Source organism: Dinoponera quadriceps, unplaced genomic scaffold (assembly GCF_001313825.1).
Source record: "Dinoponera quadriceps isolate SergipeBrazil2010 unplaced genomic scaffold, ASM131382v1 scaffold781, whole genome shotgun sequence".
In the NCBI taxonomy this organism is placed as follows: domain Eukaryota; kingdom Metazoa; phylum Arthropoda; class Insecta; order Hymenoptera; family Formicidae; genus Dinoponera; species Dinoponera quadriceps.
This window is the reverse complement of record NW_014555039.1, coordinates 10,089-32,855: the sequence shown is the minus strand read 5'-3', so window position 1 is coordinate 32,855 and position 22,767 is coordinate 10,089. Positions and strand designations below refer to the sequence as shown.

Here is a 22,767-nt window from a genome sequence, read left to right as displayed (position 1 = left end):
ATACTATATGTTATATAGCGCTATATATATATAGCGCTATATATATATATATATATAGCGCTATATAACATATAGTATTATATAATGCATTTAAATTGTTGACTGCAAAATTATAACGTATAAATGATACTCAATGTCGACTGGGTAAATTCTCGTATTAATAATTTGCGTGTTATTTGCAAAATGGTAATGAACTTTTTGTTCAGAGAAGCCTAATCTACAAGTATACAGCAGTTATTGTACTTAGCGACAGACACCAGTATATTGAATCATAACCTCAAACCTCGAACCTGTTACTGGCTACAATAGCTGTTATATACTTGTAGATTAGGTCACTTTGAACAAAAAAGTACTATTTTGCAAATAACACGTATATTTTTGAGTTATTAATTAAAAGCTTCTGTACATGGCTATTTTAAATAATTAATAACACGAAATTTTACGTGTTTGTAAAATGGTAGAGGACTTTTTTGTTCACCTTAATCCGTTATACGCCCTCATTAAATTTGTCCATGTTAATCAGGGACATCCTGCCCAGTAAGCAAGAAATCACTAACGTAACGTTATCACAATATTTTATAACACATAACGTTTTCAAATATGTCGTTGTTAATGTTGTATACAACGTTATTGTTAACAATACTTGACCCAAACATTAAAAATATTTCTACGCTACAACCTTAATATTTAGGAATATTATATTGTCAAGTAACAATTTAAACACATTTATAAAATATTATATCAAAATATTTATAAAATTCACTTTTCATAAATATTTATGAGATCAATGTTTCAAAAGATTAATTTTGAATGTTTTTTGCTTACCGAATATAAATGTCTACATCTAAAAAAATACTGTTATACGAATATAACTGAAATAAATGCCTATGTTTATGGCTGCCTACGACGTAAACACTTAGCAGAATCAAACTATTTTTTCCGTTTTTCATTCAACAGTATTTTTATTTCGTGTGGGCATATATAATTACATATAATATAATTACATATAATTATCTATGCAGCCATATAGACAAAATTCTCATATATAAATCGCATACATAATTATATATAATTATATGTAATTTTGTACGATTATATATAAAGATTTTTCTTGGAATATCATAATCCGTGCAGAAGGATATCTTTTATATATGATCAGTTAATTTTTTTATACGTACGCATCATGTAATTACGCAAATAGACTCTAAATTCGGATCTACAATAGGTTCAGTAAATCTTTAGTTTTTGTTCTAAACAGTAAAATATTAGATTGATACAAATATTTGTCCTGTTTTTTATCAATTCGCTCAAACATCCCAAAATTTTGTACAGGTATACAGGATCATGCGATTGCCAGAGGAATGGTAGGTTTGCCAAACAAAATGGCGCATATTAAAAATTGATTGCTTATATTTCAAAATTTATAAATGTTATATGTATATTTAGATGAAAAAATGGATCGAACTTTTGCATCAACCTGTATATAACGTAATTTCTGACAAAAGGCGTTTCCCACGCTGTCAAAAGTTGCGGTAACGCTTGAAACTTGGGAATTACGACAATTGGGACATCTGATACTAAAGTAGGGAATGCCTTTTGCTACAAATTATGTTACAATTTAGTTTTTAGAATGAAACATTAGAGACTTACTATATCTATTATAGATCTGAACTAAAGATTACTCATCACACTCTGATTATGCTAATCGATAAATAATGATAAGAATTGTCAACGTCAATTTCCAGTTCTGTAACTTGCCGCTCGGCAATAATCAAAAAGCTCAGAATTTCTATCTGCTTTGGCAAAATAGAGCAGATGACGCTTGACATTGACAGTAATTTTCAATTGTCGATTAGCTCAATCAGAGTTAGACGAAAGTCACCCCCAACTTTCCTAACTTGATTTGTATTTGAAAATTACTTGGAAACTTTCAATATTTACACCGGCTCCTTGGCAAAGTGTCTATTCTGCACGAATTCGCACTTGAGGAAAATATATTTGGCATATTCGGCGGCGAATGTACATATCTGAACACATGTATGCCTTTAAAGACGTCTTTACGACGTCTTATGATGTCTCACTGTTATGCACCGCATGCGCGCGTAAAGACTGCCGACCGTCATCGCGAACGTCTCTATGGCGAAATGCAAATGCCATCGTATATGACGGAGGATTGCATCGATTTCAGACCCTGACTGAACCACCAGTCCATCCCTCGAGCGAGTGAATCTTGCTTCTTCTTTCTTCTCTCTCCAGATCGGCGGAAGCAGGCAACAGCAGGATGCGATGTCTCGCGAGTGCATCAGGAAAATGGAACTTCGACGTGACGGGGAATTTTTATCGCGAATGTCGTCCTCATCGCCGGAAGGTTTCGAGTAAACGGCCGATGCAGTCGGTAAATGAAAATATGCACGTTGCCCTTGGTCGCGGTGCGGCCTCTCAGAGGGAACGTGGGGACGCGATAATTTGGAAATTGCCCTCCCCGCGTGTCGCTTTTACTCAAGATGCGCTCTTCGTCCCTGCGATGTGACGCGATGTGACGTTGTCCCCGGTCGATCTAATTTCGGAATCTCGATCATACAATTTTTTCCTAGGGAAATGTGAAAATATTTTCAAATTAAAAAATTTACACTTCCCACGCCGGAGGAGAGGATTCATGATCCCTCGGAGGTCGATCTTGGAATGGATCTCCTTTGGCGTGAATTCGTGAAAGTTGCCAAATTTTCTAACTTGAAAACATTTGGATCTTTCACGATTCTTCATGTTTCCATCCTAGGGAAAAATTACATGATCGATATCCACGTTAAGTCGATTGTATCGCACGTCCGATTATTATATAATTTTCATAGCATCGGCGCGAAAAAATGTATCTTTATTCCTGTTACATTGAAAATACAGGCGAATGATTCTCTCATCGCAAAATTGCCTCTCTGCGAAGTGCAATCTACGAGAATTGTCGCGTTTGCATGAGATGTTTCAAATAAAAGTACATGTGGAAGGTGTGTGTGTGTGTGTGTGTGTGTGTGTGTGTTATGCGTATGTGTGTGTGTAATTGTACTATATGTGTATAAATATAATGGTGTGATTTACATAACGGATCGAGTATAAGGTACATTTTTCCTGCTGTTTGCATCATCACTTAGGAAACTTCGATTACAGAATATTCGGTAGAAGAAACAGATCTATTCCTATTGTTCCAATGGAGATACAATTGAGGAGAGGAATCACCGTTTGGTTGCAATGATCTATCAACGATCTATTAATTAGTAGAACAATGTATCGATATCTCCGAAAAAGTCCGGTTTTTTCCATGTCTTCGAGCTGCGTTGAAGTATGCGATTATCGGTGTGCTGGAAATGCCTGATGATCATACTCTGTCTGATTCTGCGATATAACACGATGTAACATTATAAAAAGTGTTTCTATATTCACACAAATAAATTTACATAATTAAATTCTACCAGCGATTGTAGGACGGTTTCGCTTGCTGAACCTTCCGAATTTTTCCAGGTGATTGTACACGCGACAGAAAAAATGTACCATATATTTGATCTATCATGTAAACCACACCATTATTATTATGTTTATATCAATTTAATGAAACATTGCACTCCTATGTGTATTTTCATCAGAAAAATAACGTCCTATGGAAACACAATAATTCCTGCACGTTGTATTTCGCAGAGAAGTAATTTCGCGATGAGAATCATTCGCCTGTATTTTAAATATAAGAGGAACGAAGATACATTTTTTCTGCGTCCAACGCTTTGAAAATTATAACAATCGAATATTGTTTAACGACATTGGGACTGTTATGTCAGAATCAGACACGTCTTGATTATTCTGATTATCAGCATTTCCAACATGCCAACAGTCACGTACTTCCTCACAGCTCAAAGATATGGAAAATAGGACTTTTTTCAAGAATATCGACACATCGTTGTCCTATCAAGAGAATACGTTTCGCTAGCCGAAACTCGCTGGTAACACACATGTCACACTCTAAATATATATCAGATCAGTTTATATAAAAATTCAGTTTTGATTAAATTAAATCTAGATCAAGTCACTCACTTTCATTCATTTCAACACCTGCGCTCACCTACAGCACCTCGTATCATTGTTCTACGGCAGTTACTGTAGCAAAACGGAGATTTCTTTCCTTAAATGTCCATCACATAATTAGGAACAGAAGTTAAAATGCTGAAAACAGCACCGATCGACAGTGTATGTCAGATTGAACGTTTTTTTTTTTTTCTTCGTGATCTCAATTGATACTATACTCTTGATCAATTTTGTGTTCACCATGATTGCCCCGATAAGTGTGGCACACCGATGTGAAGTTGGCGTCCAACTTTATAAAAACTAAAAATGCTTTATGTAGTTCGATTCTCCTTCATTTTTACCTGTTTGTACCACTTGTTTTCGTTTGTAATTCAAAGACAGAAGATAAAAGATGGCCATTTTTCAATCCTCTGTTTTTCTAATCTTTTGAGGTATAAACGGATACAAACGATATTCTTTCGAATGCCGTTGGCCGCTTTTCGATATCTCTAAAAATATCCAAGTTCTCCATAGTGGGAATGTCAAAACTGAAAAATGCTGTATCTCCCAACCCTTTGAGGTACAAACGAGTACAAGCGATATTCTTTCGAACGGTATAATGAAAATAAAAAAAAAAACTTGTTGGGCGCTGGCCATTTTTTCAATCCTCTTTATCTTCTAACTCTTTGAGGTACAAACGAAAGCATAAGTGGTATATAAACGAGTACAAAGTGAAGTAGAATCGAACTATAAAGCATTTTTATAAAGTTGATTAATTTTTATCAAGTTGAGCGCCAGCTCCACACCGATGTGTAGCACAGACTTTTCACGCCACGTACTCCGGCTTCCCTTCGCTGTTCCAGACCGTCTTCATCTTTCGGAACGCGAAGACCGCGTATAACGCTGCAAAGAGATATCATCGTTGCGTTGTCTTGCGGAGATTCAACTCCGTTCGGAGTTCACATTGGTGCTCGCCATACTCACAAGTGGCATCCCATTCCGACTGCGAGAGCGTGCCGATTTTGCGATGATCCGGCAGGTTCTGCATGTACTGAACGGCGTGCTGATAGTCCTGCTCCGGATTGCCGAGCAACGGCACCTCGTGGAACGGTGGGTAAGTCTCTAACGCTTGCATGTTGCCCAGCAAGGACCTGCCTTCGTCCTTGAAACGTTCGTAAAACGTGTCGAACCTTGAAACAGACCAATTTCGCACGTATACACGAGAGGAATTCGTGAAATTGAAAACTATGAAGGAGAAACTGAACGCAACAAGACATTCCTCGCGATTATAATTGGACTGGAACGGAAGAAGTTTGCAACTTTTTCCTCAACGACTTTTCACTGTATGATCTTCCATTTTGCAGTAATTATTCTCCGTCTTCTCTTACCTCTCGAACGATACCAGCTCGAGACCGTTCTTCAGGGCCAATTTACGCAGGGTGGGCAGATGCACGAGGAACTCCGGGCAGTCGACCACTCCCTCCAAGTGGAAATTATACTTCGCGCCGAAAAGCGGCGGTCGTTCTTTGTCGCACAAGAATTCGATGCTGTACACGTCGTTGCCGAATTTGTTGCCATCGCATTGTTGCCACCTGGAACTGTCGCCGAAAAAGAACATGTATGTGCGTGTGTGTGTGTGTGCATCCGCGCGTATATAACAATGAGATCTCGCGAAAAGTCGAACGTACACTAAGTCGTACGCGTCCGGAATGGTGCCGACGAAGTAGCCGCCCGGCCTCAGAGTCTCGCTGGCGTTTCTCAGCATGCACTCCGCCTGCGACAGCGACTCGAAGCTGTAGTGGAACGCGAACTGGCAGCTGACAAAGTCCAGCTGCATGCTGGGATCCTTATACTTCTCCCTCAAACGAACCTGAAATACTGTCGTTTAATAAAACCCCGTTGGCGAGAACGTCTCCCCGCTGAACAAAATCACAACCGAGGCCCGACCGAGGTAAGTCGGGCGCACACGGCATGGTCTTCTACCTTTGTACAATCCGCTGTAATGAACTCCGCGGTATAAATAGGAGCGAAACCTCGGTCGTTGGGACTCCTGCTGCTCATGTCGTTGTACCGCTGCTGACACTGCTCCAGGGACACCTCCGCTATATCCGCGCAGATCAGGTGTGTGATGTTGGTCTTCTTCCACTTGAACAGATCGCCACCCTTCCCGCAGCACATGTCCAACACCCTCAAGGAGGCGCCATGGTTCTTATTCTGCCTCACTTTGCTTATATACTCATCTGCGTGTACGGGGCAAATAAGATAAATTGAAACGCACGCACGCTCGCACGCAGGAACGATCCCAGATAGACAGAAACGCCGAATTTAGTGTGCAAATATTTAACGTACACTTTTGTGATGCCGGCACGTGTTGAAAATAACGCTTGCTTTAAGAAATACTCATTTATTACGCCATAATTTTAATCAAAATATCGACTTCTTATTGCTACAATAATTCCGGATTAATTGCGCTCTCCTTCGGGCAGAATAAACAGTAACTTATGGCATCGAAATATCATCGCAATATTGCCGCAATTTCCACAGCATCAGGTGCCTTTTTTAGGATATCTTGGATTAACAGGGATAAGCTTCGTGAGGGCATAAAACGGATCGAAGGGAACGGAAAAGTCCTGTGCCATTTTGCAAATAACACAAATTTGAGACTTATTAATTAGAGAATCTTCTACCCGGTCGACACTATTTGTCGACAGAAATTTTTCAGTTATTAACACATTGCGTACGGGTGACGAGATATCTCGTCTTTAGCAAGCCGAACGTTGTGGCCGGGCGACGAGATATCTTGTTTTCAGGTTTCTACGACTTAATCGATGACTTAAGGAATTAAAAATAGATTTTCTTATTACGTTACCAGGGTAACGAAGTCTCGCGCTCCTCGAAACAAATGGTTAGCGAATAAATGAATGCCCTGGAAGCGTGTTGAGCGAATAGAGTGCCGTACGCAATGTGTTAACAAAATAAGTCTCTATACTATTTTCAATAATAACTTAAAATTTTGCGCGTTGTTTGCAAAATACTAGAGGACTTTTTTGTTGCATGAGAACACATTTTAACTCTCTTACTGCCAGGCCCATCAACGCGGTATATACGAAGACTGCCGGGATCGAATTAACATGCACCTTCTATAAATTGTTTTATAAAGAAGAAAATGTCGATTTTCTGGCGGAAAGTCGGTAGAATGCTTTGACTTTTACTAAGCGACCGCACACGAAGGACTTAAGAAAAAAACGACCGATGAACTTTTAGACCAAAAAGAAATATGATACTAGGCATTAGAGATAATAACTAAGCATGAGCGGAAGCAACTTGATACTCAGAGGAGGGATAACCTGAATGTAAACACACGAAGCCGATGCATCAGCCCGTGGCAGTTCTTGCATACGTGCCGAAAGATCGGCCCACTGGCAGCCAAAGGGTTAACATATTTATGTTAGGCATGATGCAGGCCGAATACACCGAGATAAGTCCTATCTGGGATGAACGCTGAATTTGACAGGTGTATTTTGGGAAGCTGATAATTACTTATGAGCATGCTCTTGATCCAATTGTTAAAATTCCTCATATATACAATTCGACTTTGATTCCTATGCCGGAGACCCTTTTCCTCCAACGCATTGTAATGCTCGGCCACTAAGGAGGTATTATCAATGATTTTATTTGGTTCCGAAGCATCGCTGTCCTTCCTGCTGTTCCCGGACGTCGTCAGGTCCGAGGGAACACTTGAATTCTGCGACAGGAAAGATCGTTAACGATGATCCCCGAGCGTTAATCACGGAATATTGCGTCGTACTGCGTAACTCACAGCGGATATGTCTCTGTCGGTGTCATGCCTGGCCACCTTGGACACTCGTTCTCGATCGGGGGACAGCTTATGTTTTCGACTCTGCGTACATTTACTGTCCGCATCTTCGTTCGTCCTCGAGGAGGCCTCCGACTGCGTTACCGCGGCCTCGGAGCTCGTGGATTCGCTGAAAAAGCAAATTCTCATGAATCGCCTGAAATCATCGCTCTCTGAACTGAAACGGTGGTTTGAACGTTCGTGCGTGACCCCCTCCCCCACATGGCGCAAGCGCAAGCTGCCGTGCGCGGTCGGTAAGGCAGATTCCTAACCTCAAACGTCGCTTCTACAATCAATCGCTCTTGTCGCGTTATTGAGCGATTGTTTTGACTTTTCCAAACTTACTTCTCGCGCCGAACCTCTCCCGGACGAACATTCTCACGTCGACATCCACGACAAGGACTCGCTCGCATCTCACGCACAGCAACATCAAATTAATTACTTTCACCGTACCAAATACATTCCGCAGGCATATCAAGGGGGGCCAGGTGAAAAGGACGAGAGAAGGGGGAGGGGGAGGAGGAAAATCGCCACAGAATCGCGAATGAAGGATGAACGAACCTGGTTGTTGTGTGGCGCTTCTCTTCAGCCTCCTCGTTCACTTGCGCGCGAAGTGCGGACATGTCGACGGCTCGACACGCGAGAAAGTCGGAGATATAATATATAATATAATACAACACGAAAACACGCGTTGCGCGAAGCGAAGGCTTGTCTACGGTGTCAAAAATGTAAGGAACACTGCGGAATCATCACAGAGTCGTATGCGACGTTCGCGATTTCATCGAAAATACAGCGAAACGGTACAAACACATGTGTGGGTGATACCACAAAGAACAGCACAGCGACACCGAAACGACACGAAGCGGCTTAGCCGCAACACTGGCGACCCGCACCGTTACCAACGCGTTGGATGAGCACCTTCTTTCGAGCATGCGCAGCGAATGTGCCAAAGAGGATGTGCAATGGTGAACAGATCCTTGTCCGCAATCTTGCTTTAAGATTAAGTCCGAGTCTACAATAGGTGTAGTAAACGTTAAGCGTAAGAAATTGACCAATCACAATCGATCGTTCTTCTATCATTCGATTGTGATTGGCTAATTTTTTACACTTAAGGCTTACTACATCTACTCATTGTAGACTCGGCTTAAGCGTACAATAATCAAATTGACCAATCACGGTCGTTTATTGGAAGAATAATCTTACGTCTTAGACTTGTATCACACTATGGATTAGGATTAAGATTGGATTGAAACTTGACGAATCAGAACAATGTTCACTAAACTCAAATTGAACTTTTTCTGATTGGTCAAATTTCAATCCAATCTCAATCCGTAGTGTGATACGGGCCTTAAGCTGGTTCTACATTAGGCCAGATGTACAATACATATAGACGATTTTAACATGTCATGGGTGCGTTCGAAGAGATGTTATTTAGCGTTACCATGTCATTCTATCCTTATTGTACATGTAAAGAGTAATAAAGACAGAATGACGCGGTAGCGCTAAATAGCGTCTCCTCGACGCGCCCGAAGTGGATGGATCTACCACTACTACGGCGCACTTTGTCTATATACGGTTATTGTTCTTATTATTGTGTTCAGTTAGGTTAGTCAGATGATCAGGGGTTAGGTTAAGTTGTGAATGTCGTGCGTTGTTATCTCGGCGATTTTCGAGTTTCTCACCACGAGAGATGCGAGCGAAAACGTGACTAAACGCACGTGTAGCGTTTCAACGATTTATCTGTTCACGGCCGGTTCGCACTACTCGATCGTTCACACGGATTATGCGTGACGAAGGGGAGGACGGGAGAAAGAGGGACACTAGGTGATTGTATTTTCTGTTTCTTATGTTCCCGAGGCGTAAAGTGGCTCTCTCGTGGCGGGAGGAATTCCGCGAATTACTCGATATCACCGCTGCAGGAACGACCGTTTCGCGCGTGAGAATCACGGAAAGAGAAAGGGAGAAAGATTCATCGCGATTGTGTGCGCGCTTTACAGGTGTATATGAGCGAAAAAAGCATGTCGAGCGTGCACGTCGTTCCTCGCACCTTGCACCACTGATCCGACGCACCAGTGCAGCGGAGCGCGGCTCTGATCGATGAAGTTGGTAAGCCACGGGAGTGTACCTGTTAATCAGTGACGCACACGTTCTCATCTATTATCTGATCTAGATTCGCCTTGCGTGATGCTCTTATCTGGCGGCTTATCTAAAATTCAATAAGAATCCAAGATAAATAATATTTTGTTTGGTTGCTATCGTGTGCAACGAAGGGAACATTTATTCGTGTTTCGATTGCACCCAGGTGTCCCGTCGGGCGGAACCGAGAGCCGTGAGAAACCTGGCTCCGTCTCGCTTACCTTGTCGGAGTAAGAGCGAGTTCGCATGCATTGCGTTACTATGGACAGCTATCCGACGCCGAACTTCGACTCGTGTATGATAGCTGCGGCGAATCAGCAACGCGACGTCTCCCAGCCTGCCAACAGCCAGCCACCGGCGGTGGAACAGGCGCAGACTCAGGAGGAAGATCAGCAACAGCAGATGGAGCAGACGCAGCAGATAACGCAGCAAGTTCAACCGAACACTCAGCAAAGCCCTCAGGCTCTCACTCCTATTAGATTACCCGCTATACTGGACGGAGAGTATTTTACAGTGACCAAAGTGGAGGACAGTAACGTCACTGTCCGTTGCTCCCAGTGCCAGAGACACTTGAACGGGAACCTCAAGTCCACCGGGAACTTCCTCAGCCACATAAAGGTATACCGTGGCGTACTCAGTTGCGCATCGTTCATCCGGACGCGTGGTCTTCCTTACTTGTACCTTGTTCGTTAACAGTGTCGTACCTCTTACAGCGTGTGCATCCGTTACTAATCGACAGAATCAAGTGTAAGTCCAATCAGAGGAAGCCCGCGATGGTCTACGTCGACTCGTCGTCGTCCGACAAGTGTTCCGACACCACGCGGATAAAACGCTACAAATACCACAAGAATGTGAGTCGTGCTTCCTGCGTACTTCGCAGTCCCGCTGTCGGCGGTCAACCCGACCTCGACTCGATCGACCACGCGTTTCTGCTTGATCGTTTTCCAGGAGGATTCCGTGACCAAGGAGGAGTCGTTCGAGCACGAGTGGAGCAACACGCCGTTCTCCATTCGATCTCGACGTCCCGTCGACGAGCCGGAAACCGACCAGTTGCGTGTCACCAGTCACAATTCGTGCGCAGGGGAGGACGAGTACGACGCGATCGGCCGGAACGTCGCCGCTAAGCTCAGGCACATGCGGATAGACCAGAGAATAATAGCCGAGAAGCTGGTGAATGACATTTTATTCGAGGCTCAGCTCGGCAACCTTAGCAGAGATTCGAATCTTCACGTGTGAGAAAGGGGACCGTAAAGTGTCCCGTACAAATAGCCGTACTGAAATGCGCGATTTTTTTATAAAGAGCGCGATGTAATATATATATATATATTTAAGTTTTATATATAAATATATATATATACAAAAATGTATATATATACGACATATATCTGTAATTTTTATGTAATATATTGCGACTCGTTTTCGTCGGGGGGATTAGCGAGCGCACCGCAAGTCCGACCGGCTCGAATTCTTCCGCACGCGGACCTAAAATCGCGAGTGATTTTGTGGAGCGGTTTCACAACTTCCGGTTAACTTGATCGGCTGATTATTCCAGGGGAATCGATCAATTATATTTGTCGTTAAGCGAGATTGACTAGCGGAAATAACCAATCACGATTGACGCTTAACTGGTCGGGCAAGTTAACCGAAGGTCGTGAAACGGACCCTAAGGGCGGTGACGTCGAATAATGCTCTAAGAAGGGCGCGCCAGGTGCATGGAACACAGCACCTTAAGGATTCTGACTACTCAGCCAAAAACTCCGCGTTGACAGTGGTGACACAGTTTAAAATAACGAAAGGATGAACTGACAGAGTACGTTCAGCAAGCGTTACAAATGCTTCGGACTGTTTATTCTCCTTCGTCTATCTTTGGGATCCGGATGAAGAGAGAAAAAGAAGGAGAAACGCTCCGAAGCATTTGTAGCGCTTGCTGGACCGTATCCATACGCGCGAAGAGCGGCGTGTTGATAACGAAATTTTTCTCGCCTGCCATTTCGTTCTTATGTGCTTCATTGTGCAGCAGTGACTTGTGACATATTTACTAAACCCGCGAAAATGTCCGAAAACTATGGTTAGCTTAGAATTTTATACATGAAAGCTTGTATTTTCCATTAAGAACGAGCGATACAGTAAAAAAAAATGCCGGTATTTCGCACCGATACGCAAAGTCGCAAATAAAATATCGATCGCCAAAAATGTGAGATAGCATTAGCCTAATGGTGTATCGATAATTTTATTTACGATATGAAACGTCGATATTTCTTTCTGCATCGTCCATCTCTATTTTCCGCTCCTTCCGTAACAGCGGCAAAAACCGTGTATTTTCCTGCATGAACAGGCCTCGTTTCACATGTTACTACGGTTGTTTGTTGACTGCCAGTAGGGGAAGGATAGTTTTCGGACATTTTCACAGTGTCTTCAAGCGATCTCAAGTGTTGTTTTACCCAAATATCTATTTGCAAATAGCACGCAAGAATTCTCAACGTGTCATTTTTCGCATATAACGTCACGAGTACGATAGGGTTGCGGCGAGTGAGACAGGAGCCTTAAGCCGGCCGGTCCGATGCTTCCGGTAACACGCCGGGTATGCGAAAGTCGAGCGGGGAGGAAGCTCGCGAAACTGACGACGAACACGAAAGAAAAAAATAATCTTTGAGTTGCCGATCGACAAAGTTTCTTTGTAATGTTCATGCACGCAACTTGACCTACTCGCAGACGCGGTAATTAACGCCGTTGGATGCGACGGAAATATACTGTGATGATTTGTCGCCCCGATATCTCCTTCTTCTCGTACGAGCGAACAGTAGGATCCCGTGAGCCCGAATTTTCGCAACGCGACCACAAAATTGCAAATCCGAGTCTCTTGACGCGACAGGTCCGTAAATTCGATTCTTCCCGACTCGCTTTGAGCACCGATAGAAGCGACCACGACGGTGACTATTTTCGAAGATAACCGACGCGAGCAGAAACGACGATTACGCGCGACTGATTGTACTGCTGCAGTTGCAGCAACCACATGATTAGTTGTTCCGTATTTTACCGTTAAATCTGGTTGATACCACGCGATTTCTCTGTAACCGTTAGTTCCATAAAGGAAATTGATCGATCACAGCTGATTATTCTCCTTGCGGTCGAAGAATAATCGGCCGCGATGAAACATTTGTTACCTGCAAAGGCGTTAACGAATGCAAATATTCAACGCGATACTAATTATCTCCGACGCTACAGACGAATGAACTTGAAAGAAAAAAAAAGAGAGAAATAGAAAGAAATGTGACGAACCAGACACGAATGACACGATGACTACGTGGCTGTCGTTGTTTCCGGTTTGGCCATTTGGCGCGCTCGGAAATCGACAGACAACCTGAGAGCACCGACGCGAAATTATTTACGGACACTCTCAACGCGACTCGCAAACGAAGGAGCCGTGGCTGGACACGGATTGTCCCACTGCCCTTGCAGGACCTTCACTCTCCTCAGAATGCAAAATCTTCGCCGTTGTCTAGATTTCGTTCTCTTTTTCAGTATCCAAAACGTCCTCGATACTCTGGGCCGCAATGCGGCATCTCAGCAAGTTTTTCCGATCGACTTGCAACCGAAAAAAAAAAACTCATCCGAGCCGCGGAACCCGAGGAATTCGCGCGCAATCAACATAGCATCCTGCGACGTTAAAATTCAGCTCCGAAATTTTACTAACAAGAAAAAAGCGAAAGAACTCCGGCCGTTCCCGTCGTGGGCGGAGTGGCGCGAATTCTTCCCCGGTTGGACCTTCGTAATTAATTCTGTCACGTCACAATATATAAAACATGCGTAGCGAATCAAGACTAGTGCGAACGGACGCAACAGACTCGCGGTGCTACTTGAGCGACACTAGGCTGCAGTTTCGTTTTATTCAAAGAAGGATCTCGTATCCTGTGTGAGCGAGGGTTTACGTTCGGATGTCGCTGGACGTAAAGAGGGGAAAAAGTTTTCGATATTCTCACAGATATTCTAACAACATTTAAAGAGTGGCGCCTATTACGTGAGCATACATTACATATAGGGCCACTCTTCTTTTTTATACAAATATATGTAATATTGTAAATATATCTCCTTATGAATAAGTAAAGTACACAGTTAAGGAGCGGAACGTGCTGCCTAGAAGTAGTCTACGAAGAAGAGTCATTTTCTACATCGAATCGTTTGATTCTAAAAGTAGTATGTAAGAGTAGAGTTGACATTGTAATTTATAACGATATTACGTATAAACATATATATATATATATATACGTTTCACGTACGATTGTGTGTGTGTGTGTGTATGTGTGTGTGTCTGTCTGTCTGTCTACGCGCAGAATACTGACAAAAGTCTCTCAAAACATCGTCTTGAACACAAAGCAGTCTAGACATTTTCTTAAGAAAAGTCGGGTAAGTAAAAAGCGGAAGTTTCGGGGGAGTCGCCCGGGGTAGGCTTATCCGAATGGCAAGGCCTCCAGTGATCGTCAGCTACTGTACACCCTGCATTTCTTTGGCTTATACAACGACCGGTAAACTGCGGTCGACAAGACGCAGAGCACCGTGCAGCCGACGATCACGAAGACCGTGTAAGGGTACCAGAACCCATCCCAGTTGGCGTGGATAAACCACGTCAAGGTCAGCGCTATGTTCTGCACGATTACGAACACATAATACGGCAGGGTCCATTTGTCAGCGTACTTGAACTTCACCCTGTACTCGATCAAGCTGAACACGTAGACCAGACCGAGCCAGAGATTTACGAAGAACGTGATCGCGTCGTAGTACTTGGCGTAGTAGAAAAGATAGATCAGCATCACGGCGTAGTGCACGGCCAAGGTAGCGATCACGGAAATCGGGTAGAACTCGTAGGCCACGACGATGGCCAGCACGCGCGCCAGGATGAAGAGGAACCACCAGAGGAACGCCAGGAACTTGCCCACCGGGTCGTCCTCCTCGAGACCTTTCTCGGAGTACTTGCGTGTGGGCACCTTCAGACTTGGCGGGTTGTCCATCGCCGGCTGCTGCTGCTGATTCGCCTCGGCGTTCGCCTCGTGCTGCGACTCCCTGTGGACGGAGTCGGGTCGAGGAGGCGCGGGCGCGTCCGGTATCGGTAGTGGCGCGACCGTAGTGATGCCGCGAAGCGGCGTCGGCGGCGGGGTGACGTGCGCGTTCTTCGGCGGCAACGGCGGCGTCACCGAGATCTGACGGTCCAAGAAAGCGCGGTGTGACTCCGTCTGCGCCGGGGACGGCTGCTGCTGCACGCTCCCGGGGACTGTCACCTCCGGCTTCGTCTCGTCGTCCTTCGGTGGAGTGGATTCGGACGGTGCATTTGTTCTGTCCTGATCCCTCGCAGGTAACGCCGCCTGCAACGGCGCCCGTTCTTCGATGCTCTCCATTTCCTGGTGATTGAGGCATGATTTATGCAAAAGTACGTGATAAAATAATCATACATTATTACGTATTATTGAACAATCCCAAGTATGTTATTAATGAAATAATGAAATAATCATATATATTATTATATTAATATTTTAATAATTAATAATAGTTAATAATTATGAAAATATTAATAATTATATATTATTATTATGTATTATATTTTTATTGTGACTACAGTTGAATGTACCTTGACGCAGTATTTTTTCAGCCACATCGCCCACGGTAGCCTTCTGCCGTTCAAACGTTGGCTTTCGAATCTTTGGAAGGAGGCTGTCTGAATGGCCAGTATTACGACAGACATGAGGATGCAAACTACGTGCACCATTACTACGAAAAATACATAACTCTTAGAGAATTAATCGTTGATGATTTACTGAGAATTTACTCTGGAATTTACTGTGTGAGATCAAGGGGATATTTATTACAGGAGAAAATTGATTCACTCACCCGACTGATAGCTGCGGTGCATAGGGTTCTGCTTGAAGAGCAGGTAGGTCTGGAGGACAGCCTGGGGAGCAGCTTGGAACCATGCCTGCAGGAAGAAGTACAGTTCAATGGCCGCAGGTGCCGCGGCTAGGTTCAGTGTTTTCATCCTTGCATCGCCGGTTAACTTGATGGCGTCCACAGATAATACGATCAGTCCTGCGTATCTAGATGAGAGCATGAGATTATTCATCCACGGATACTCGTTACCGTGCCTGTGTAAACCTATTTATGTAGGCTGATACCTGTACAACGCGAAAAACACAAATCCTACGAAGTGGCACATTTGGAGGGCGAACCAGCCGAGAACGCCTTTGGACACTTTATCGTCATCTGTCATCCACCAGTCTGGCCTTGATATCGTCAGTATAAAATACACGAGCGCCGGTGCGTACATGATTATGAGAGTGCAGGATCCCCATAATGGATTGTTCTCCTTGAAGTGTTGAATAGCTACCACCAGGTCGGCGGAGAAGTGCACTATGTATACGAAGCAGCTGATCACTGCTGGTACTAGGAAGATCAGGTATATCTGCTCGGTCGACTTCAGCGGGACCTTCATGCAACGCGTCGATTTCCTGTGGCAGAGTGTATTCAAGTCCTGTGCCATCTTTCAACGATTAACGAGTCAGCTTCATCTTTCTGTTTGCGCAGCATGTGTGTATGTATGTGTCTGGCGACGATTTCTCTCTCTCTAATGAAGAAGGTATGATTAATCCAAAGAGAATGCAGGATGACGTAGAAACAATTTGTTATCAGACATATGTGTCAATAATTGGAACGTGTTTGAACATACAGAATATAAAAAATATCTTGAACCGAACTTTTTTAACGCGGTATAATGCAGAACTTATTTTTATAGCGGCAAGAAACGAGGATGCACTTATACGGAGAGGTTGATACTTTACCCACGACGGCTACACGATCGAATGCGATCTCCCCGAAATTCCAGCGTAATCACAGTGTAATTAACAGAGTCATTTTAACGATGCGTCTGCATTCTTATCGAGGAGCACAGTTATCGATGTATCTAGATTCGTAGAGAACATATATATACATATATATATATATATATATAATGACAAACAGCGCTCGATTCGCTAGAATAACAGTGAACTTTATGGGGAAATTGACAAGGTAGATAGACATGCTATCGTTACTTGTTCGATAAGTCAGTCGTGTCGAATGAGCATGATGATATCTTGATAAGCTCCCATTTCGCAAGAGGGCGATAAAGCGTCGCCGAAGTGTCGATACCTTGTCGTTATTATTATTATCACACGGGCAGGTTATGGATGTCGTTTTGTGCGAGCGCGAATACGCGCGACTGCGCTGCGTGTGCAAAATACACACATGATAAGCTCGTTACAGCACTTATGTGGGCGTGTTTGTGTAGCGCTCGTCTTGTAGCGAGCGTCTAAATGAAAACTTCGACTTCAGCGCGTACGCGCGCGACAGCTAATCTAACCTCATCTAATCCTCCGAACGACCTAACCTACTCTAACTTTTGATCCATATCCTAACCCTAAATCGCTATTTAATGACATATGCATTGTCAAAAAAAAATATATATATATATGTACAAAGTTGAGTTCCAACTCACAAGTACGTCTAAAAGATATCCTTTAGACATCTTATTGTCTAAAAGACGTATTTATATCTTAATGTTATTTGAGAACGTAAAATTGTGCAAAAAATCAAGTTACATTCGCTCTTTTGAGTTGCACCTTACGGGACTTCTTGCACTTGAAGTAAGAACTACAGTTCAAATTAGTTCAAATTAAGTTAGTTCATAGTATTCTTGATTTTGATACAAAAGCAAGAGACAAACCAACAAAATATATAAATATTAAAATTGAAAACATCTCTTTATTCTGAGTAATAAAGTGTTGTTGCGCTTTCAGAAAGATCACTGTTATCTTTATCACAAAAGTGAAAAGAATTAGATAATGAATCATACCTTAATCAACTGCCACAGTTAGCTTTATAATAGTTATTGTCTAGAAACGCGACTTGCATCCAGTTCCCCTATCATGATTTAAACCAAATCGACCAATTGCATTGGCCAATTAGCGAAATTGATCAACACGATTGGTCAATTTCGTCGAGTTAATTTTCGATTGGATTTTAAATTATCATAGTGGAATCGGGCGTTAATTGCAAAACGCTGTTCCTGTAAAGAACGTGTGTACACTTGCATGGGATTAGTTTTATTGACAAAGTAGCACTTTATTCATATGAAAAAGTAATACAACGTTAGGACCTGTGCTTAAACTTTTTCTTTTCAGAATCATTCGAAGCGTATGTATCGAGATAACTAGAAGGCCTTTCGACACCGTGTGTGTGTGTGTGTGTGTCTTCCTACTTAGATTTTAGATTGCGCTTTATTGAAATATGGGCATTGCTACTCGTAATATTTCCGAAAATCATCCATACGCACGTGTTCCTTCAGATTTGAGAATTATTCACAGTTTACTACATAAAATTATACAATCTACTCGAGTCCTGTTAAGTCTTGCAACTTGTAAAATATATCTTATAACTCTGTGTCCGTCGTTAATCCGATATACTTCAGACATACTTCTGAAGTCGCCACTCGATATATTATCATTTTGAAATGACACATTTTTTTTGAAGCGTAGTTCAAAGAATCTATTTTGTTTTACGAGTGTTGATTCTCGCAAGCATTTAAAACTCGACCTCTTCCTACCGAACTTGTGTTGAACATGCATGCCTTCGGTTTCGAATATTTCGAACAACGAGAGATCTCCCTTCAAAAACTTACATTTAACTCTAAGTATATTGCTAATATATATAACATAAAAAGGAAAAGTAGCACTATTTTTTCTTTTCTCAGCATTCAAAAGATTATCGCCACTTCAAGTGATACTAATAACAGGTCTGCGTTACAATATTCATCGCCAATGATTGAAAATGTACAGTATATTCAGTGTAAACTTTAGATTTCCAGTACTGGCAGCAAATATAGGAATGCAGCCCGGCACATATATTACGATCCACCATCAGCCACTAATCAATCAATTATATCAGCAAAGGAGAAAAGTGAGAAGTTATAAATCCATGTACCTAAAATACGACGAGAGATAGATTGAAGATGCCGCGGGCGTCTGAATTAAATCCATTGTACATGGTGCACGTAAAAGCGCATTGAGAACGCGTGTGTAAGTGCTATTTCGAGTGTATAAATCGTACAATTAAAAAGGCGAGACAATGCGGTATTCTCGACTCCAGTTTACCAGAGCTCGCCATCCTTCTCTTTAGCCGGCACCTCGATCACTCGCGGCTTATCGATTATTCTTGCTGTGCGATTACCCTTCTCCACGATGCCGATAATCCATGCCTGATATCCTTCCTGTTTCTCGATGTCTTTACAATATGCTGCAGCCTGTGTAACACAAGACGTTCAGTGAAATTGACCGAATCAAAACACAGTGGATGAAAAGTACTTCCAAGGTAGAAATTAATAAAAATATTTCAGGATACTTCGATCGGGAAATTGTTACTCTCATCCATATCGAAATATCGGCTGAAAGACTCGACATTGTTCCAAAAAAGTTCAATGTGCTTGCGAATATCTTTCGAGTTACATAATTGTGTGAGGTTAATTTCAGCTAGATATCGCGCTTTCGATAGTCAGCTTCGTTGTAACCTCCGTTTCTCTACCTGCCGTTCTTTAGAGCACCTCAGTAGGAATGCAAGACGCTCTACTGTATCAGCAGGGGAGAGCCGATTGATCGTTCAACGATAGAAGCACGATTCGATGAGCCGCTTACTAACCTGTTCCCGAGGAAGACAGATAAGCAAACCGCCGCTAGTCTCGGCCGAGTGGCCCTGCAATAGTTGAAACATGTTACCACAGGCCTTCGCCACAGCTGCCATCTTCGCGATAACTGGTAGATTATGGATAACGAAGGAGACTTCGTTCTTCTGATGCTTGGCTAAATTCTGGGCATGTCCGAGGAGGCCAAAACCGGTGACGTCTGTGGCGCCGTGCGCGTTATACTTGTGCATCAGTCTGGCAGCTGAAAAGAAGACATATCCGCGTGGCTGCGCGTTTCCTTCCTTTTCTTTTCGGTCACGTACAATTACAGGGTAGCTCTTGCGCTGAAACGTCGCGTACCTGTCCTGTTCAACCTGGCCATACTGTCCATCGCACGTTGGTAAGCTTTCCGTACATCGTCCTCGCTGACCACGAGCTTTATTCGATTCCAACGATCTGGCTGGTCGAGCCATTGGTGCGCGTTAACGGCGACTTGCGTGCCAAGCGGTTTCGTCAAGACCAATACATCGCCTACGACGGCATTATCGGGACTAAACAGAAAAGGACGAGTGATGAAGGCCGATTGTAACCTTCCAATTGTTGTAATCGAGTCGAACAACAACATAAGTATCAGCGATATTTTGTTTTTAAATCAACGAATGGGCAAATTACCCTGACAAAGATAATGAGTAAATCGATGATATGACAAATTGAAAACCTTTACGTGAACCTAATACGTACACAATGTATTCATTGGGTTGACAAACTGTAGTAGCAACTCCTCCTATAGTGCACCACGGATTGACAACTGTTTGGCCGCCCGTTACCGTGGTACCAGCTTCCAGCGCTGAATCCTTAAAGCCCCTCATCAGCAATGCCACAACGACGTCGCGCTCCTTCTCTGTCATCTTAGTACTGACGCCAAGCAACATCAACATGTTGTCGCAGTCCGTGACACCCATCGCATACAGATCACTGATAACGTTAGCACACGCGATTTTACCTGAAAAGATCCTCGGATGGCAATGAAAAGAAGTAGCATTCTTCCGATACATTACAGATCCAAATTAGCTCGCTCGCCCGTTCCGCTATCATGACATCTCACACGCACACTTCAGACTTTTCACCCATTATCTTTCTTACCCATCATGTAGGGGTCGTCAACAAGCGGATAAAAGAAATCAGTTGTTTGGACAAGGCTCAGCCCACCATGTCTCAGCGGTGTCACGGAGGAATCCATTCCAATGCCTGTAACATCGAAGTTTCTCCTTGATTTATTGTAAAATAAAATAATAACCAGATAACTGTTATATAATAACTTAAATGGAAAACATAATTATAAATATAACGAACTAATGAATTTTATGATACCAATGAGAAAAAGAAATATTTGAAGTATCCATTTCACATACAAATCCATAAATTCCCGCGTGAAGTATCATCGTGTGTTTCTCATTAAATATACTAAATATCGAATTTCAGATGTATTGTTCGGAATTTTCAAAGGATTACAGTTCAAGCACAAAGAAATTAAATATAGGAAATTAGAAATAAGATAGTAGAAATATATATATTATACCTTATAATAAATAATAAATAAGCTATACTTAATTCTGTCTTATTTTTAATTCCTTTCGTTGAGTTTGAGCCATTATTTCGACAATCAACACTTCCAGATTGAGAACACCTGCATTTGAGGAAGCGTGGGAGAAATTAGGCGGGAGACGACACGGTCGCCATGACGGCAGGGCTGTTTTGCGACATGTTCGGGCCCCGTGCGAAGCGGGAGGAAAAAAAGCAATTCGAGTCGTCGCAATTGTTTCGCGTTCAACGTGGCGATTCACGAGATCACAGGGCAACGAATCACGTGCAAACGCCGAGCGTTGTTGTTTCGACAATGTTGAGGTCCAGAAATGATGTCGATACATCGCGAGAGATGGTCGTTTTTCGCGAAAACGAGACCGGCCGACAGAGATAGAAGCCGAAATTTACGAAGGAAGGATACGCGGCGTCAAAGCTGTCGACTCTCTCTCCCTCTCTCTCTTTCTCCTATATAGGCGTGCGCGCGCGCGCTCAACAAACGGCTCGCGCAAATGTCGCATACTTCACTCACCAATGCGCGGTATCGCCATGTGCATAAAGTGGGCATGCTCATGATCCTGTGGAATCCCTTCGTCAGCCTGAAGTCCCTCAAGGAGTTTCCCAAGAACCTCCTGAGGGACCTTACACCCTCATCCTTTCAGATCGGCAAAACGTGTTAGCCTGAAGGCTGACTCGAGATCATGCGCCACTGGATCGAATGGCCTACGTAGCGCCAAGGCGTTTGGATTTCCGCCGAGCTCGAGCTGAGCCACGGACAGGGCGTCCTGTGCCACCGGGATGGGCTTCACATCCGCCATCTTGTTATCCATCGCAGATTCCTAGACTCTTATTCGCAGCTTTCCACGCGACGTGCTCTCGCACACGCTGCTCCGGTATTCCTAATTCTCGCGCGCCTTCTCGCCACCCGGTGTGCCTGTTCTCTCACACCTGGTGTCCGGCCACACGGTGTCCTCACACTACCTGAGTATGGGGTACCACAACGCCGCCGAAAGACAGCCACTGGATTTGCGCGAACTCGTAGCAAATAGGAATTATACCGGCACGCACCGGCGTCGACTAACCGGGACCGAAAGCGTCGACAAAATGGACGTCCTACCGGCGATATCGGACGGAGCAACTTGCGAGGGCGCGAGCGAGCCCCCACGATGCCATCACCGTGGCAGACGGCCGCGCCGATTGGCCCTTTCGAACGCGCGCACGCGCACCTCGCAGCGCCAGCGAGCCGCTCCTCAGGAGCGTAGAGTCTCGTGCGCCGACCACCGGCCTGAGTTGCGCCTTTGTCGCCGGACTATACGCTTGACTCCGGCCAAGTTCAACGGGACGGCCCAACATTTTTCGACAACTATGCGCCCATGAGTCTACCAATTGGTCTGTTCTTTTTAACTTAACCGGCTGCACTAGTTCAAGAAATCTACGCACACTGAAGCGTGAG

The 22,767-nt window shown here is 43.5% G+C and overlaps 4 protein-coding genes across 8 annotated transcripts; 1 reads left to right on the top strand and 3 right to left on the bottom strand.

The window, feature by feature from the left end:
* Positions 1–2,853: 2,853 nt before the first annotated feature.
* Positions 2,854–8,793, bottom strand: LOC106742890 (mRNA cap guanine-N7 methyltransferase). Of its 2 annotated transcripts, none has more exons than XM_014616246.1 (8): positions 8,462–8,793; positions 7,865–8,030; positions 7,585–7,789; positions 6,028–6,284; positions 5,733–5,914; positions 5,433–5,642; positions 5,029–5,234; positions 2,854–4,947 (listed from the first exon to the last, which is right to left on the bottom strand). In XM_014616246.1, exons 1-8 carry the CDS (start codon positions 8,521–8,523, stop codon positions 4,871–4,873), a joined length of 1,365 nt encoding a protein of 454 aa, XP_014471732.1. In that variant the 5' UTR covers positions 8,524–8,793; the 3' UTR covers positions 2,854–4,870. The 2 variants fall into 2 exon arrangements, with proteins under 2 accessions (XP_014471732.1, XP_014471731.1); XM_014616245.1 differs by lacking the exon at positions 8,462–8,793 and adding an exon at positions 8,246–8,377.
* A 530-nt stretch (positions 8,794–9,323) lies between these two features.
* Positions 9,324–13,144, top strand: LOC106742878. Of its 3 annotated transcripts, none has more exons than XM_014616225.1 (5): positions 9,324–9,475; positions 9,898–10,006; positions 10,203–10,654; positions 10,750–10,887; positions 10,985–13,144. In XM_014616225.1, the coding sequence occupies exons 3-5, from the start codon at positions 10,283–10,285 to the stop codon at positions 11,270–11,272; spliced, it is 798 nt and encodes a 265-aa protein (XP_014471711.1). In that variant the 5' UTR covers positions 9,324–9,475; positions 9,898–10,006; positions 10,203–10,282; the 3' UTR covers positions 11,273–13,144. The 3 variants fall into 3 exon arrangements, with proteins under 3 accessions (XP_014471711.1, XP_014471709.1, XP_014471710.1); XM_014616223.1 differs by having other exon boundaries at positions 9,324–9,505; XM_014616224.1 differs by lacking the exon at positions 9,324–9,475 and adding an exon at positions 9,512–9,724.
* LOC106742877 lies at positions 12,913–17,506 on the bottom strand. Of its 2 annotated transcripts, none has more exons than XM_014616221.1 (6): positions 17,113–17,506; positions 16,861–16,982; positions 16,198–16,646; positions 15,917–16,119; positions 15,657–15,796; positions 12,913–15,429 (listed from the first exon to the last, which is right to left on the bottom strand). In XM_014616221.1, exons 3-6 carry the CDS (start codon positions 16,560–16,562, stop codon positions 14,515–14,517), a joined length of 1,623 nt encoding a protein of 540 aa, XP_014471707.1. In that variant the 5' UTR covers positions 16,563–16,646; positions 16,861–16,982; positions 17,113–17,506; the 3' UTR covers positions 12,913–14,514. The 2 variants fall into 2 exon arrangements, with proteins under 2 accessions (XP_014471707.1, XP_014471708.1); XM_014616222.1 differs by having other exon boundaries at positions 17,210–17,506.
* A 643-nt stretch (positions 17,507–18,149) lies between these two features.
* LOC106742893 (selenide, water dikinase) lies at positions 18,150–22,432 on the bottom strand. Its single transcript, XM_014616250.1, has 6 exons — positions 21,847–22,432; positions 20,877–20,981; positions 20,475–20,736; positions 20,094–20,284; positions 19,751–19,995; positions 18,150–19,358 (listed from the first exon to the last, which is right to left on the bottom strand). The coding sequence occupies exons 1-6, from the start codon at positions 22,142–22,144 to the stop codon at positions 19,206–19,208; spliced, it is 1,254 nt and encodes a 417-aa protein (XP_014471736.1). The 5' UTR covers positions 22,145–22,432; the 3' UTR covers positions 18,150–19,205.
* Between the last annotated feature and the right edge of the window lie 335 nt (positions 22,433–22,767).